The sequence below is a fragment of the Odocoileus virginianus genome, chromosome 33 (genome assembly GCF_023699985.2).
Source record: "Odocoileus virginianus isolate 20LAN1187 ecotype Illinois chromosome 33, Ovbor_1.2, whole genome shotgun sequence".
NCBI lineage: Eukaryota > Metazoa > Chordata > Mammalia > Artiodactyla > Cervidae > Odocoileus > Odocoileus virginianus.
The window spans coordinates 39745484-39762482 of NC_069706.1; the positions used below are offsets into that span (position 1 = coordinate 39745484).

The window sequence follows — 16999 nt, forward strand, 5'->3', positions numbered from 1 at the left end:
CCTGCTTTTCTCTCAGCTCCCCGTGCTTCCTTGAGGGTCCTGGAGCCTATGGCCAAGGGGCCAGAAACCCCGTTTCTGAGCTTCCTCAACCACAGAGCTGCAGGGTCTCCCTCAGGAGGGCGCGAGCACGCACTTCTGGAGAAGTCAGACGCCCTTCGCCTGAGGGCCAAGGGCCAGAGGCCCACGGGGTGGTGGGGAAGCCTCTTTCCGCAAACATGGCGCCCAACCCTCCCTGCCCGGAAGCACGGAACCCTACAACTCAGAGTCCCGAGGCTGCCGCCGGAACCGGAAGTCCCTCAGGCTGCACTTCCGGCGGGGGGGCGGAGCGAGCGGGAGGGCTCGGCGCTCGCAGCTCCGGCTCGGCGCTCGTAGGGCGGGGCCTGTCGGGGGCGGGCCCGCGGCGCCTGCGTGCGTCACTTCCGGGCGCGGCGCGGTGAGCGCGGGCGGCATGGCGGGTGGCGGGCTAGGTGGGTGTTCCGCGAGGCTGGCGACGGGCGGAGAGGCTGGGCGCCCCCGCGGGCGCCGGCCGGCCCCCGCCGCCCTCTTCCTCGCACTTTAGTCGGGGTGTTGCTACTTCTGTGGGACTGATGGTTTCCCCAGACGCAGAAAACGACTAGTGGGCGGGCCGGAGGGGCGGCGGAGGCGCGGCCTGCCGCTCTGCCGGGTTTCCGAACCTGCGGCGCCTACTCCCCCTTCGAGGGCGGGCCGCCGGGACTCAGGGAGGGCCCTCGGGGTGGGGTGGGGTGGGGCCCCCGCGCGGGGAAGGCGAGCCCTCGTCTGCCTCCACAGGAGGAGCGTACTTTGACATCCAGCCTGTGTACCTCTGTGTGTCTGAGTGAATCCAGAAAGTTCCGGGGAATAAAGCCTGTGTGGGCGAACAGACACAGGCTTTTGAATGGGCCAACTTGTGTTTCTCTTTTAATGCCAAATAGTGTTTATTCTGGAGCTCCCAGGCTGTCTGCCATTGATCGATTTACTTATTTTCGTTTTTTCTTAACGTAATGAAAGGTGCCGTTGAGCAGACTCAGCTATGGAAGGTAAACCATTGGTGACATCCAAACAGAAGACTGCAGTGGTGTGTGGAGTCCCCACTCAGGTGGTCTGCACAGCCTTCAGCAGTCACATCCTGGTAGTGGTGACCCAGTTGGGGAAGATGGGTACCCTGGTCTCCCTGGAACCCAGCAGTGTGACTAGTGACATCGGCAAGCCTGTGCTGACCACGAAAGTCCTCCTCGGGAAGGATGAGGTAATGTGGTTGGGAAGGGCTCCCAGTGCCCATACTTTGTCAGAATGTGGAGCATCTGGTAGGCAAGCGCACTGCCTGTCTTCCCCCGCCACCACAGCCCAAGGCAGCATTGTTCGGGCCTCCCAGATAATTTGAAGGTGTGCACCTGCTACATGCAACTCATCAGCATTTTATCAGTCAGACACGCAGAGGCATTGATTTTGTAATGCAAGCCTGTGCCGCAGTGTGACCCCATCGTAGTACCTATGGTTATGAGTGCCTGTCCTGCCCCATTCTGGAAAGATCATCTGTGAGGTCTGACAGGCTTTCTCTCTGGGGACTCTCACGGCCCTTCCAGAGTAGAGATAACCAGGAGAGGCAGGAGCCGGAAAGCACTAAGGAAACACGTTTAATGATGCTCCCAAGCAGTGTGTTTATGACTGAGTGTCCAGAGGGTCTTGTTAAGTCTGAATCACTGTCGTTCCCCACTAGCCAGGTGATGATTTAATGGAGTGGGAAGCTGGCCTGGGCTCCTGAGAGGTACTGGGAGAAGGCATTAAGAAGAAAAAGGTTTCTTTCAGTTAAAGCAGTTTTCTCCTCTTGCCCTTTATCAGCCTCTCGTCCATGTCTTTGCAAAGAACCTGGTGGCATTTGTGTCTCAAGAAGCTGGAAACAGAGCCGTTCTCCTCGCCCTGGCCATGAAGGACAAGAACATGGAGGTGGTGAAGGCCCTGAAGGAGGTGATCCAGACGTGCCAGGTGTGGTGAACCTGGAGCGGCCACCCCTGCCGTCCCGAGGGACGCAAGGATCTGAAGGTCCTCCTTGAGTTAGGAGGAGGAGCTCTCTGGCTGTGGCCCTTGAAGCTAGAAGAGGCACAAACTCCTCAGGCTGACCTTGGTTTGGAGGCTGACGTCCCCCGTGGAGGGAGGACAGGAAACGTGTCCTGAGAAGGTTGTGAGTCCTCCTCCCCAGGTCCAGACAGTTGTACCTGTGTGAGAATTGACGAAATGAGTCAAGGCCGTTAAATGTTGGGGGAAATTTTTTTTTTAATTAAAAATAAATGCATATTCCCAAATACCTTACCATTCTTAACAATGCTGAGAAATGTCAGGGACACAGCACACGTTTACTGCAGTGAACGGCCAGGGGGAGGAAAACCTATTTGGCAAAAGCTCGATCTGAGGTTCACATGGTGAGATGGCTGCAGGAGCTGACTGCCCTTTCCTCATCCTGCTCCTCTTCCTGTGGCTTTTCTGAGCCTTCCGTTGCCCAGACGCCGTTCACATCCTCACGGTGGGCTGGCCGCTAGCCTCCAGAGCCGTGTGCTTAAAGGCGGGGGGTAGAGGAGCATCCCCCACTGGCGCAGGTGCTTGTGAGAATGGCCGGGAGGCAGAAGCGCAGACTGGGACCGGTGATGTCGAGACCACGATGCTGGTGTAACCTGAGAAGGGTTCAGTGAGGTTGCTGAGCATGGGACAGGACAGCCGTGTTCAAAGGCTCGTTCCCTCAGCAGATGCCGGGGACACACCGTCACAGCCCCTCAGGACTGTCGGGTAAGCCCGCAGGCACACACCTGCGGAGTGACCCGGTGACCTGTGTCAGGAGGGCCGGGCAGTCTACGAGGGTCCACCAGGCTTCCAGAGCGGGTGCAGATGCCCCTGTGTGGGGAGCTTGAGGGACCTGGGAGCCAGGCCCCCACCCAGGGAAACAGGCAGATCCACGCCTGGAGGCACAGGGCTCTTTGGCGGCCACATCTGGCTGGGGGCCCCGGGTCCCGCCTCCCTGTTGCTCGCTCTCAGCCCCAGCCTTTCTCCTGAGAAGACCCCACCTGGCGTCCGCACTTGGGGGGCCTGCGCGAATGCTTTAAAGGCCAGAAAGCAGCTGACCAACCAGAGAAGGGAAAGGCCTGTCCACCCATGTGTGCGGACCCGAGGGGCAACCCAGGTCCCGGCAGCTATGGGGACACAGATACTGGAGGAGAGATGTGTTGGGGGCATGGCAGGACCTGGGAATGATTGGGGGGTGGGGGGTGGGAATCCTGCAGAACCGGCGCCTGGCTGGGTGCACGGAGCCGCCTCAATCTGTATCAGCCTGTAATCAGCGTGCTTGTCATCTAAGCATCAGACGAGTCTGGAAACACGCTTCTCCCGCTTGAGCAGCTGGGAACCTAAACCTCGGGTCAGGCTCCAGCCTGGGGCTAACTCCAGATTTGCAGCTTTGGTTTTCTGACTCGGCCCCTAAATGTATGAGACGTCCAGCTCATGCTGCCCGTTGGTGAGCTCTGGGCTCACCCTTCAATCCTGTTAACACGTTTAATCCTCCCGCCCACCCCACAAGGTCACTCCTCTCACCTACACTGCAGTTGAATCGGGGGCACGCTGCCACCAAGCGGCAGGGCTGGGGTTTGAAGCAAGCGGAGGGCCCTGAGGCCACATTAGTCACCCGGCCCCAGGCCCCTCACCAACACTCCTTGGATGGGCCACACCGTCTTCCCTGGCAGCTCAGCTGATAAAGAATCCACCTGCAGTGCAGGAGACAGGAGTGTGATCGCTGGGTCGGGAAGATCCCCTGGAGAAGGGAAAAGCTGCCCACTCCAGGATTCTTGCCTGGAGAATTCCATGGACAGAGGAGCCTGGCGGGCTACAGTCCATGGGGCTGCAGAGTTGGACGTGACTTAGCCAGTTTCACTTTTCCACACTGTTTACCCGGCCCCAGCCCCTTGCTGACACTCCTTGGTCCCCGTTCTGAGGGACAGGCCATCCTCATCGACACTGCAGGCGGATGTCCCTCCCTGCTCTGCATGCAGAGCTCTGGTGCGGCCTCGTCCGGAGGCGTCCTGCGCACCAGGCCCTGGCGGCGCCCCCGCTGTCTGACCGAGCCCTCGTGACTGTTATTGAGAGGCAGGTGGACAGTGGAGGAAATGGAGGCTCAGCAGGACCAGGCGAGTTGCTCAGACCTGCAGGGGACTGGCCCCAGGATACAAATACACTTGAGCCTCTGTTATCTGTGCTGTCCCATGGCTGCCTGCCTGGAATGTTGGGGGACGGCTGACGTATGACTGAAAGCAGGGTCCCCAGCGCTGTCCGGAGTGGTACGTACAGCTGCCCGAAGCTGTTTGGTGGCTATCGAGAGCAAAGACTTCCATCACTGAAGCCAGCACCTCGCTGCTCTGCTCTGCCTTGTAAATCAAGATGAGCGGCTCGTGAGAAGGCGCTTGGCCCTTGTTTTCCGCGGTGCTCTGCTCACAGCTGCTATAATTCAGGAGGAGAGATACATGCTCCAATAAAGAGATCCATAAAGCCGGGCTTTCCGCAGGCAGGGCTGTCGGCTTCATGGAAATTGTTATTCCTTTAGATGGAAAGGCTGCATATGGTGCTTCACCCAGCATTCAAACTGTAATTACAACTCCCAGCAATTTATGGCTGAATGTGAATAACGCACGTGGGGCCGATGTGCCAGCCCCTGCAACACCGACAGGCGCAGGAAGTGCCCTTGTTCAAGGCCATGCCCTTGGACTAATGCAGTGTGGGGTGGACACGCGGTGTGGTGTGGGATGGACATGCAGTGTGGGGTGGACACTCCTGCTGCTGAGTTGCAAGCAGAGAAGCCCACGTTCCCCTCCTGCTCGCCGCCTTTTCCTAAGTGGACACAGGCTTGCAGCTCTGGCTCAGAGTCAAGGCCGAGTGGGTCCCTTGGCAGTCAAGAGAGGCCAGGAGGGCGGCTGCCCTAGGTTATCCATCCAAGCAGCTTGTCTGGGGTTTGACGGAGCCGTGGATCCACCTGAACCAATTATGACGGGCAACCCGTGGAGTGAGGCAGCGGCTGCGGGCTCAGCTGGATAAGCTGGTGTTGGCTGTTTTGTTTAGCACCTTGGAGCGAAACCAGAAATCAGGAGGGGGCGCTGGGCAGGGGACGAAGGTGATGGCTGGATCCGTGAGCTCAGAGGTGGCTGAGTGACGTGGACGGTGACCGCGCCATCGGCTCCCACAGTCACAGAAGCAGAGCAGGGGGCAGGCCTGGCCTCCTGTGGGGACCAGGGACGTCAGGATGGTACATTGCGCATGGACTGCGAGACGCGGGAGGTGCCGGAGCCCTGGGAGGCGCGGCTCCCTGATGTGGGGCAGTTGAGGGCAGAAGGGACAGAAGACAGGAAGATGGAACAGCGTGAAAGGAGCAGGGCTGGGTCGGGGTGCTCTGGGTGTGGCAGACACCACGTCACCCCACTCAACCCTCGCCGCACGTGAAGTGGGCCTCAGACCCCCGGCCACACAGACGGGCTGGGCAGACGCAGGAACCAGAGCCACAGCCATCCCTGGTCCAGCAGGACCACACCCTGGGGTCGGAGACGCGATAGGCAGGTGGGTGGTGGGTGGGAAGGATGGCCGGCCCCGACCCTGGGCAGGGCACAGTGGAGGGCGTGGCCGGGCTACCCGGGCAGGTAGGGCCGGCCTGGCAGGGTGGCTGGGGCGGGTGGCAGGGAGGCGTCTGCTGGGTCCGGGGCAAGGCCAGCACTTCCCAGCAGCAGGCCTATCGGACTGACCCAGGCGGCCGGGAGGAGGCACGGCAGAGGCCTGGAGGTCTGGCGGTGGTTCCGGACAGCTCAGCCATCCCCTTGGGCCCGGAGGCCTGCGTCAGACCTGCCTCGGGCCCGGCCGGACAGCTGAGGGCGTTACCAGGGAGGTGAGCTCTGTGTGTGTGTGTGTGTGTGTGTGTGTGTGTGTGTGCGCGCGCGCACCGGCACACCCAGGAGACAGAGGTGTCCAGGCTGGGCCCTGCGCACCCCTGGAGAGAAATGCCCACACCCTGAGATTCTGAGCTCCACAGCAGCTCCATCCCCAGCCCGTCCCCACCCCTGAGGCTATGCCCCCTGCCAGGCCCCCGGGTGCCACCAGGTGACCAAAAAGGGCCTCTGGCCAGGCCCAGGTCAGCACCCCTGCCCCAGCGCCACCGGGAAGAGTGCCCCCCCCAGGCAGGCAGCCAGGGCTGGCAGTCTGCTCTGGGGCAACGGGCAGGTACAGACAGGACCCCGGCAGGCACAGGCTCTCCCGGGGACCGGGGCAGCAGGCCTGGGCACAGGCAGGAAAGAGGGCAGGATGCAAGGAGATGGCCCCATGTGGGTGCCCGCGCGGCCGCGGGGCAGGCCTGGTTGGCTTGGTGACCGGGCAGCAGAAGGCCACCCACGTGCACTCGCTGGCGGGACCCCACGCCCAGCCTCCAGTGGCGGCAGCCGAGGCCGCCTTTAGGAGGAGCCGGCAGAGCCTCCTGAATCCCGCGCTCACCAGGGCTGCCCTGCCGCACACAGCCATCCGTCACCCGCGGAAACCAGGGCCGGGAGAGGCCACAGTCGGCCGAGGCCACAGACGCAGGGAGGGACCCGCAGGTCCCGGGCCTGCCTCTGACTGGCGCCCTGCACCCCCGGCTTCAGGCCCAGGGCCCCGCCCAGGCAAGGAGCCAGCACCTTGGACAGGGGGAGGCCACGCTTCCAAAACTGCCCCAAAACTGGAGCTGGAAGGACCCTCAGCCCCCGCCCCGCTGAGGCCCAGGGGGAGTGGAGGAGGGGCTCGGGGTCCCCAGGCTGGTGGGCGGCCAGGCCGGGCCTCACCCCCCGCAGGCTGCAGAGGCGCCCTGGGGGCCTGACCAGGCTCCCGGCCCAGGCCGTGCAGGCGTTGGCTGAGTCGGTGGGCGTTCTGCGGGCAGCAGCCACAGCCCACGAGTGAGTCCGTTTGCCGCCCATGGGCACTGTCAGCAAGGGCCCGGGGAGCATCAAAGGACCCTGGCAGGCCAGCTCAGGGTGGGTGGCTCTCAGCAGGGGAAGGGCCTGCCTGCAAGGAGGGCGGGAGGGGAGAGTCTGCCTGCCGCGTGCCCCCAGAGATGTCCCCAGGCGGCAGGGAGGCCTAGAAAGGGGCTGGCTCGGCAGGGACGCCTGGAGGGTGGTTTGGTGCCCTACGCAGGTCAAGAGCCCCGGGCATCAGGTCACTGAGGTGAGGGACAGGCGTCAGGACGAGGGCGCTGAGGTCTGTGATGGGCCGCGGCATCTCAGCCTCCCGCAGCCCGGCCAGGAGCCACCTGGGGCCCTGTCACCTGTCAGGTGACCCGCAGTCAGGGGCCTCAGCCTCTGGACGGGCAGGTTTGTCCCGAGACGGGCTTGGTCAGTGTCCAGCCATGGGCAGGCAAGCAGGCCCAGCCGGACCGGCCACCTCTCCCAGGGAAGCGTGGCTGCGACAGCAGTAGGGCCTTCTTTGGCTGGAGAGTCCCATGGTGGCCGAAGGGTTGGCCTCACCCTGGCCCTCCCCAGGACCAGGGTGCTGAAGCCCTCGCCTCCCTAGAGCCGGGACCCTTCGCCAGTCATGCGCGGGCTTGGCACAGTTGGCCCTTCCCTCTAAACTGGAGAAGCCACGCCTGACCCCCCCCCCCCAACCCAGGGCCCCTGGCTGCCGTGCCAGGCACATGGCCCTGCTCTGCGGTCTGGGGTCTGCGTCTGGGGTCTGAGGCTCAAGGAGGGATTGGGTGGGGCAGGGACTGCAGTCTGCACACAGCACCCCAGGGAAGGGCTGGCAGAGCCCAGACTCACCTTTGCAGACGAGAAAGCAGAGGCGGCGAGGTGAAGAGGTCTCTGAGGAGGCTGGGATCCTGGCAGGGGGCAGGGCCGAGGCGGCTGCTGGGGTGACCTGATCAGGAAGCCGCAGGACAGGCGGGCGCCCAGGCTTATAACGGGCGGCCACTGCGCCGGGGGCCGGTGGGGCTGGGGGCCCGCGGGAACTCGCGGCGGCGGGAAAAGCCACAGGCCGCAGCGGTGTGGGAGCCCACGGGCAGGGTGCTGGCTCCCCACGGCCCGGGCACGGGCTGGGCAGGGCACAGGGATCCTGACGCCTGTGGAATTGAAGGGGGTGACGGGAGAGGAGGTGACATTCGGGACGCAGGACGAGGCGGCCTGCAGGAGGCCTGGGGGAGGGGCGGGCCAGGGCTTTCCCTGCGTCAGGACCAGGACCTCAGGGCGTGTCTAGGGGCTCCCTGGGGCGACCGTGTGGGTGGACGGGTGCAGGCGCAAGGGCTGCCGGCCTCTCCCCAGGCCCCCGATGCCCCTGGGGACCCCGGTCACGTCCCCCAAAGACTCCCACCTCTGGAAGGAGCCTGACCCCTTGACCCAGGGCCTGGGGGAGGCTGGGCGTCACCAAGGACAGACTGTGAGGGCAGGCACCCACGCTGACGCCCGCCGAGGCGCCCCGCCACCCCCTCCGAGGCCGGGCGGGTGCCCACCCCCTCCACTGACCCCTGCCCAGGGCTGACCCCGCAGGCCCAGCCCGGCTTTCTCACTCACCCTGGTCCCTCCTCCCCTCCTCCAGCAAACAAACACAGGAACGTTTCCAGTGGACTTTTGGGGATGGGGACCCGATGATAGATTTACCCCTTTGAAGGGGCATTTAATCCCTCCACGTCATGCTATGCCCCCTCTGTATCCTCGGAGAACCCCATCAGCCTGACGGGAAGCCCATACCCACAGGGGCTTAGCCCACCCTGGCCCGCCGCAGACCCGCCCCCTGTGTCAGGCCCCTGCCAGCCTGGCCTTCTGGTGCAGGCAGGAGAGGGCAGTCCCGGGAGCCAGCCACCTGGAGCAAACAGCCGGGGGAGGGATAGAGCGTCAGGGGAGGGGCCCGCCCTCCGCGCCGCCCTCTGCCGGCCCGCCCTCCGCCCGAGTCTGAGGGGCCACGGGGCTGTGCGTGCAGGTGGCTGCCCCTCCCCGGGCCTCCCGAAGGTAGTCCGGTCCCACCCCCACTGGGGCCACCCGCCGGGCTCACTGGCCACGCAAACGACCAGCCTGGCTTCCCTGGAGGCCTGGCCACCCAGCACTGGCCCGGGAGCTTCCTGCCCGAGAGGTAGGTGCTGGGCCCCGTGACCAGGGCTGCAGGGAGGGGTGGCAGCCTCGAGTGCGAAAGCAGGGAGGTGCCTGGCGCCCCAGCAGGTCACAAGAGACTGCAGAGCGGGCACCCAGGACAGGCGAGCAGTCCTGGGGTGGCCAGGGGCCCCGGCCAAGCAGGACGCCAGAAGATCAGGCAGGCAGGCTGGGTGGGGGGTACCCCGCCACCCTGTCTGCTGCTGAGGGCAGGGCCAGTCTGGCCGGCTTCCCAGACCCCACCCCTGGCAGGCAGGGCCAGAAAGGCTCCCCAACTTCCTCAGATGTCTTTGGCCCCTGGACGCGGGCTCCCTGCAAAACCAGGACACCAGAGGGGCACCGCCCCAGGTCACGGCTGGGCGGCTGGCATCTGCACCCGGGCGGCCGACTCTGGGAAGGAGGGTGCCTCGGGGCCGGGCCTCGGAGTTGTGTCCCTGCACACAGAGGGCTGCGCGGAGCCCAGGTGCGTGGGCAGGAGGGGTCACCTGGCCCCCTTGCAGGAGGGCCGCTGCCAGGAGCCCAGCACAGCCGCCCAGCCTGGCGCTCCCGCCCGCCCACACTGCCGCCCGCCCCCGGTGCACCTTTGCCCTCACCACGTCCCGTGTGCCCTCCCTCCCTCTGCAGATGACTGACGCCCCCGGGCTCCTGGGCCACCCCCTGGCGTGGACGCCGCCGGCCGGGCCTGCAGAGCCACAGATGGAGCGTGCGGGAAATGGCTCGCAGGGCGCCGGGCCCCTCTTCCTCACCTCGCCGCTGGCCCGCGGTGTCTCGGGCGTCTTCGTGTGGGCGGCCCTGGTGCTCACTGGCCACCAGGTGAGCCTCCCCTCAGAGCCCCCTGGGGACCCGCGCCCTGGGAGCCGCAGCCCAGCCCCAGGAGGCCTGCTCGGCCTGCAGCCTTGGGGCAGACCCGGAGGCCTGGCCGGCTGGAGGAGCAGCACCTGGGGCTTGCCGCATGGGGGAGGGTCAGGGGACGCAGAGAGCCAGGCCGGAGGACAGACGGCCTCCGCCCAGCAGTGGGAAGAACTCCTGCCGGACGCCCGGCCCCCCCCACCCCAGGGCGCTTCGTCAGCCTGTGCGCCCGTTCACTGAGGTCAGCGGCAGGGTCCCCTTTCACAGATGAGAAGACTGAGGCTGGGAGAGGCCACAGGTCAGAGCGTGGCTGGAGGGGCCCAAAGCTGGAGAGCCAGGTCGCCCCAGGTGGACGCGCCGGGCCTGGCAGCGAGAGTGAGGGAGTGGCCGGGGTGGGGGTGAGAGGCGGTGCTCGCGGGCAGCGCTGGGCAGTGGGTATCAGGCATCGCAGATAGCAGAGAGGCTCGGGAGCCCAGGACCAGCCCAGAGAGGCATGAGCAGACAGAGAGAGGGCTGGAGGCATTGGGGGCCCCGAAAGAAGGGCTCCCCGGACATGCGGGAGTTTGGCCTTCAGCCAGGGGTGCTGGGGAGCCAGAGGACGCTGGGTCTGGGCACCGAGGGCAGAGTGGCCCCATGGGATGGCTTGGCTGGCGGCCTTGCAGGGGCTGGACTGGCGGAGTGAGCCTGGGGCAGGGGCAGTCAGGAGACTGGCTAGCAGGGCAGCAGGTGGCCAGAGGCCTCGAGGCAGGGCCGTGGGGGCCGATGCCCCCACCCCAGTGAGAGTCGCCCCCAGGGTGGTGCATGTCTAGGCGTGGACTCAGATAAGCAGGTGGTAAGGGGGACAGGGCAAGCGTATTAGGGTGGGCCAGGCGCAGCTGAGAGTGGCAGGAGGAGGTGGCCCCTTCCTTTTGGGGCCACCCAGGAGGCCTTCCCAGAGGAGGCAGTATTTGCCCTGAGTTTTAGCAAGCTGTCCCAGGGCATCTGGATGGCAGACAGGACAGGTGGGTGGTACGTTGGCATCATGCAGAAGCCAGGCCTTCTTCCTGGTGGCAGCATGGCTTTAGGTTCCCAGGCGGCTGTGCTTTGTGGGACAAGGAGCACCGGGGTGGGGGATGGGCACCCAGCGTCCTGGGTCCAGGCTGTCCCAGTTCCAGCCACAGTCTAGGCCTTGGCTTGGCCCTCAGTCCAGCCCTGACCTTCTGTGATTCTGGGAGTGTGTGTCTGGAGCCGTGTCCCAGGGCCCCACGGCCTGGGCAGGGCTGACGGAGACCCCATGGGCGGCACTTCCCCACCCCGTCCTCCCCCCACCCCGACAGGGAGTCCCTCACTCTCCACCCAGGGGGACAGAGAGCGACTCGGCCCTTACTTTAAAGACGGGGCATTGAGGCCCGAGAGGACAGCAGCTTGCCGAGGCCCGCAGCAGGCAGTCTGTCTCCCGATAGCTGGTCAGGCCGTGCCCTTCCCACTGCAGCCGCTGGGGAGGGAGCGGCTGATAAGGAGCCTGACTGACGCCAGCCTGCCCCCGCCACCCGGGGCTGTGCCCCCAGAGGCTGGGCTTCTGCGCTCAGCCTGCCTCCTGCCTGCCCCTCCACCTCCCTCATGGCGCTTCCTCCAGGAAGCCTCCCAGGGGTGCTGGGGACCACGGCCAGCTACCCCTCTGCCTGGCTCCCTGTGCTTCTTCCCCCCACTGCTTGTTCATGTCCTCATAGAAAACAAGGAAGATGTGGGAAGGTCACAGACGATCACGGGGACCACCCATCTGTCCCTTTCGTCCAGGGATGTCTCCCCCGTCATCTCTGCCGGCTCTGGCACACACCTGGGTCCTACTTGGCTTGCCGTCCTGTCCTGTTCTCTCGGAGCAGCTCCCCAGCCTGGTGCCTGGGGCCAAGGGTCGCCCTCTGCTTGGCATCACAGTCACGGGCCCACCACCAGGCTCGGTCTCCTGTGTCCCTACGATGAACGTCTTTGAACATGAATCCTGTCTTTGTTTCTGGATAAATCTGTTCGGTGGGCTAAGTCCCTAGGAGGGGTCAGAGGCATCAGCCGTTCTAACGACCCCATGTCGCAGTACCACACTGCTCCCAGGCCAGTGTACATGCCCACCCCTGAGATGAATGAATGGACGAGCCCGTGACTGAACGCACATTCCCGGTGCGCAGCGTCTGCTCAGGGGAGGCCGGCTCTGCTTCCTCCCACTGGCTGGGGGGCCAGGGGCGGGCAGGCAGCGTGCCCCAGGCCTGCCCTCTCCGCCCGCCCAGATCTACCTGCACCTGCGCTCCTACACGGTGCCCAACGAGCAGCGGTACATCATCCGCCTGCTGCTGGTCGTCCCCGTCTATGCCTTCGACTCATGGCTCAGCCTCCTCCTCCTGGGGGCCCAGCAGCACTACGTCTACTTAGACTCCGTGCGGGATTGCTACGAAGGTGAGTGCTGCCGGCTCTCCAGGGCCCGCGGAGCGAGTGAGCGGCTCCCGGGGGCTTGCACAGCCCCTGCCAGTCTGAGTCCAGCTTAGCGAGGGCCCCTCCGGATGGCCAGATCAAGGGCGCCAAGGAGACTCCCGGGGTCCCAAGGTGGGGGTGGGGCTGCAGCTGGGCCCGCCTGGAGCCTGGGAGGGGTCGCGGACCGGGGTGGGGGCGTCAGAGGCGGGGGACTGCCGTGGGCCCCACCGCCCCCACCCCGGGGGCGCCCCAGGGAGGGCTGCAGCCCCGTGAGGGCTGGGTCCGCGTGCGCCGGGTGGGGCCGCGCAGGACGCCTGGGCGGCCCGGGCTCACGGCCCAGCAGCCTTTGTCATCTACAGCTTCCTGAGCCTCTGCTTCCAGTACCTGGGGGGCGAGAGCGCCATCATGGCTGAGATCCGGGGAAAGCCCATCCGGTAAGCATCTGCCCAGAGCCCGTGGGTGCCCCACACCCCGGTGGGCAGCCAGGCCACTCTGGGGGTGTCCTCCGGGGACACGCCTCAGGGACTCCTGCACCCCAGGGCCAGCTGCTTGCACGGCACCTGCTGCCTTCGGGGCATGACCCACTCCATCGGCTTTCTGCGCTTCTGCAAGCAGGTGAGTGCCTGGGCCCCCCCGGCCAGTCCCCCATGGCCCCTCTGTGCCCAGCATGCTGGGCTGGCTCCTCACCAGCGGCCCCCAGCCACCATCCTCAGCCCCTCCCCGACCCCCAGGCCACGCTGCAGTTCTGCATTGTGAAGCCCATCATGGCCTTGGTCACCATCGTCCTGCAGGCATTCGGCAAATACCACGACGGGGACTTCAAGTAAGGCCCGGCTGGCATGCGGGTGGGGTGGGGGGCACCCTTGGGGGGCAGGGGCAGGAGGTAGGGCTCAGCGCAGGGAGAAGGGCCGGGGGCAAGGCTTTGGCAAACAGACCCTTGTCACAGGTAGGCCCTGGGAACCCCAGGGCTTCACAGCCCCGACAGCACAGCCCCCAGACAGTGAGGATGGATTTGAGGGCAGCGGGGAGCCAAGCTCCGCCCTTGCATTTGCCCCCTGGGCCAGGCCCACAGGCACGTCTCACACACATGCATGGGTTCAGACACACACTCACACAGGGGAGTGCACACATAAGGCTCACGCGTGCATGCGTGTGCACACATGTGCATGCGCACACGGTCACATGCACAGCAACGCCCGCATACGACGTGGGTCTGCCTTGCGCAGGGCTGTGCCCGTGACAGGAGGCTGGAGAGGGGCAGCGGGGCCCCTGCCTGGAGGGGACAGGATCTGGAGGCCAGCGTCCCCAGCTCCTCAGCCACCCCACCTGGGTGCCCCGTGCGGCCCTGGAGGGGGGCCCGGGTCTGAGTCTCTGCGGTGCCCAGGCTGGGGGCTCAGGCCACTGGCGCAGCAGGCGGGGCGGGGCGGGCACAGGGCCGTGGCCGCCCTGACGGGCTCCCGCCCTGGCCCCCAGCGTCCGCAGCGGCTACCTGTATGTCACCCTCGTCTACAATGCCTCAGTCAGCCTGGCGCTCTACGCCCTGTTTCTCTTCTACTCTGGCACCAGCGAGCTGCTGCGACCTTTCGAGCCCGTCCTCAAGTTCCTCACCATCAAGGCTGTCATCTTCCTCTCTTTCTGGCAGGGTGGGTGGACACGGCCCCGGGTGCCCTCAGGCCCAGCCCCACCCCCAGCTGCAGCCGCGGTCAGTGGGTGGCCCTCTTAGCAGGGGAGACAGCGAGGACCCCCCGGCAGGTGGGGCCTGATGTGGGGAGACAGGACGCCCAGAGGGGTGCAGGAGCCCTGCGCCCACCAGCCCCTGGGCACTCCTGGCCCCCACTTCTCAGAGGACAATGAGCAGCTGGGGCCGGGGGAGAACAAGACAGGCCCTCGGGGGATTCTTGATGCCCGCTGTGCCAAGGACCCCGCACGGAGGTGCCCAGTCCCCCTGAACTGAGCTCAGACCCTGCAGACCCCCCCAAGCTCACGCAGCCTCGGCAGGGGGTTGGTCTTGGCTGGGGTCAGCTCCTGTCTAGCCTCCTGTCCGGCGCAACTGACTGAGCGGCCGGCACCACCCCCAGGGCTGCTGCTGGCCATCCTGGAGAGGTGTGGGGTCATCCCCGAGGTCCAGGTCATCGACGGGAACACAGTGGGGGCCGGCACGGTGGCCGCCGGGTACCAGAACTTCATCATCTGCATCGAGATGCTCTTTGCTTCCATCGCCCTGCGCTACGCCTTCACCTGCCAGGTGTACTCGGAGAAGAAAGAGCACTCTCCAGGTATGCAGGACCCGCAGCCCCAGGGTGTGGAGCCCCTGGACCGTCTTGAGGGCAGGGGTGCTGAGGGGGGCCCGAGCAGCCCCCTGAACCATGCCTGTGTTCCCCATCTCACCCTGGTGGGCAGGGAGACGGCCCCAAGGTGGGCCCGAGCCCCCGACAGGAGCCTCACCTGCTCACGGTCCAGGGGAGGAGACCAGGGCCAGGATGAGCTGAGTGAGCTGGCAGGACCCGGCGTTTGGGCCCAGGGCCCTGCTGCCCCCCGGGCCTGGGGTACCCGCCAGCACTCCCAGGTGCCCAGAAAGGCCTGGCAGGACAGTCAGGGGGCTGGCTGGCACTGGCGCCCCTAGAGAAAGGCCCGTGTGGGTAGGGATGGGCCTCGGCCTGGACTGGTCAGCCTGGAGTGGTGAGGAGGTGGAGATAAGGTGGGGGCCAACCCAAGGCGGCCTCCCGCCGTTGGCCCTGGCAAAGGGTCTGGGCTGGGAGCGCCCCAGGGCTGGGCCGAGATTCAGGGGTCCTGGAGTCACCCCCTGCTGGCCGAAAGGCCTCAGCCCTAGGCAGCCCGCAGGCTGGCAGGGAGGAAGCTGGGTCCTGGGGGCCGGGTGCATGAGGGGCGGGGTGGTGCGTGCCCGGGGAGCACCCAGCCCACCCGCCACCTGCCCCCAGCCCCCTCAGCGCCCATGCAGAGCATCTCCAGTGGCCTCAAGGAGACCATGAGCCCGCAGGACATCGTGCAGGACGCCATCCACAACTTCTCACCTGCCTACCAGCAGTACACGCAGCAGGCCACGCAGGAGGCCCCCCGGCCGGCCCAGGGCAGAGCGCCATCGCCCCGCACGCCCCCCCACGGCCCGGCTGGCGGCCCCGGTGGGGGCAGGAAGGGCCGCAACGTGGAGAAGAGGATGCTGATACCCACGGAGGAGCTGTAGGGGGCCCGCGGTCAGTGGCCGCCCAGGAAGGACAGGGCGCCCCGCCCACTGACCATCTTGCCAAAGGTCAGGCCTCTCCCGGGAGCGTCCTGCCCACCCGCCTGCGGCCGGTGGAGTGGGTCACCTGGTGGCCCTGCCAGGCGCCCAGGGGCCGCACCCTCAGCTGCTGGGCCCGCAGCCCCAGAAGAGGGCACTTGTGCCCCCCAGATGGCCCCAGGGAGCTGCCAGGCTCCCCTGGCTGTCAGCCCAGGCGGCCTCCCTGCATGGACAGACCCCAGGCGGGGCAGCGATGGGGAAGGACGTGGGCGGCCCCGAGTTGCGGGCCGCACAGGTGGGGGGGCTCCATGCAGGCTGCGGGAGGCAGGGCGACCCACGGAGGGGTGGGTGTGCTGGCCGTGGCCTGGGGGAGGGGCAGGGACCCCAGAGGGCACGGGGTCTCCTGGTGACCTGCACTTATTTATACATAAACAGCCAAGTTTTCTCGTGCCTCCAGCAGCCTGTGTCCCTGCAGGGTCAGCACTCTGACGGACAGATAGCGGGGTGGGGGGGACAGTCTGGGTGCTGTGGGGAGGGTCTCGTCCACCATGGGGCGGCCGGCCACGGTCACAGCTCCAAGCAGGTGGGTGAGGGGCTTGGACCTGAGATGGGGTGGCCTGCCCCTCGCGGGCCCTGATATCCAGAGCCTCCGCTCTCCTGGTTCGAGGCCCCGTACCTCCCTGCCTGGGATGGGTTCATGAGGCTGGGTGTGCAGAACCCAGAGGCCAAGGAGGGGACTGGTCCCTGGAACCGCCTCCTTGGCCTCTCCCCTTACCGTGCCAGGCTGGAGCGTGGGGAAGGCCTGGGACCTGGGAGGGGGAACAGAAGCAGGGCAAGTGAGGGTGGGCCCCAGGCGTCAGGGGTCAGCAGGGCAGGGGAGGGGCGGCAGACAGCCGGGAGGCTGAGTCGGTCCAGTGTGTCTGGGGGAAGGAGCAGGGCGGGGGCCTGTGGCACGGCTGGGTGGGCAGGAAGGCCCGGGCACCACCCAGCCGCGACACCCCCACGCCTCCCGGTCGCTGGCTCCCACGTCACCAGGGAAAAAGGGAATGGCAGAGGGGCTCGGAGAGGCTCAGCCAGGCAGGAACGGCCTGCAGTGAACGGGCCAGAACGGGTCACCCCTGGGCCTGGGGACATGGGGCTCAAGGCCAGCGGCCTCTCCCAGGGCCCAGCCCGCCTGCATGATAAGATAGGCCGGCCTCCTCCCTGCCGCCCCCTGGGAAGTCCCCACCTGCCTTATCGCCCTCTGCGGCTGTCAGACCCAGCTCGGGGAGGCCCCTCGTCTGTCAGCTGCTCTGGGAGCAGCCACAGTGCTCCCCAGAGACCCGCCGGCCCAGGAGGGAGGTTTTCTGGAGGCTGT

At 66.3% G+C, this 16999-nt stretch overlaps 2 protein-coding genes and 1 long non-coding RNA gene across 3 annotated transcripts; all 3 read left to right on the forward strand.

The window, feature by feature from the left end:
* Positions 1-370: 370 nt before the first annotated feature.
* PSMG3 (proteasome assembly chaperone 3) lies at positions 371-2300 on the forward strand. Its single transcript, XM_070460598.1, has 3 exons — positions 371-467; positions 1009-1246; positions 1840-2300. Exons 2-3 carry the CDS (start codon positions 1031-1033, stop codon positions 1990-1992), a joined length of 369 nt encoding a protein of 122 aa, XP_070316699.1. The 5' UTR covers positions 371-467; positions 1009-1030; the 3' UTR covers positions 1993-2300.
* A 6579-nt stretch (positions 2301-8879) lies between these two features.
* On the forward strand, positions 8880-16092 carry LOC139032755 (uncharacterized). Its single transcript, XR_011485354.1, has 2 exons — positions 8880-8949; positions 16022-16092. It is a non-coding gene; the product is annotated as an uncharacterized lncRNA (long non-coding RNA).
* On the forward strand, positions 8950-16092 carry TMEM184A (transmembrane protein 184A). The gene is made up of 9 exons (XM_020892485.2): positions 8950-9099; positions 9741-9929; positions 12224-12389; positions 12748-12838; positions 12944-13019; positions 13136-13227; positions 13878-14047; positions 14483-14680; positions 15344-16092. Exons 2-9 carry the CDS (start codon positions 9741-9743, stop codon positions 15604-15606), a joined length of 1245 nt encoding a protein of 414 aa, XP_020748144.2. The 5' UTR covers positions 8950-9099; the 3' UTR covers positions 15607-16092.
* Positions 16093-16999: the final 907 nt, after the last annotated feature.

Excerpts from the sequence above, each read along its gene's own strand:
- PSMG3 (XM_070460598.1), top strand. The coding sequence starts at position 1,031 with ATGGAAGGTAAACCATTGGTGACATCCAAACAGAAGACTGCAGTGGTG. Across the intron at positions 1,247-1,839 it reads TCCTCCTCGGGAAGGATGAG|CCTCTCGTCCATGTCTTTGC; the intron begins GTAATGTGGTTG and ends GCCCTTTATCAG.
- TMEM184A (XM_020892485.2), top strand. The coding sequence starts at position 9,741 with ATGACTGACGCCCCCGGGCTCCTGGGCCACCCCCTGGCGTGGACGCCG. Across the intron at positions 9,930-12,223 it reads TGGTGCTCACTGGCCACCAG|ATCTACCTGCACCTGCGCTC; the intron begins GTGAGCCTCCCC and ends CCGCCCGCCCAG. Across the intron at positions 12,390-12,747 it reads CGTGCGGGATTGCTACGAAG|CCTTTGTCATCTACAGCTTC; the intron begins GTGAGTGCTGCC and ends ACGGCCCAGCAG.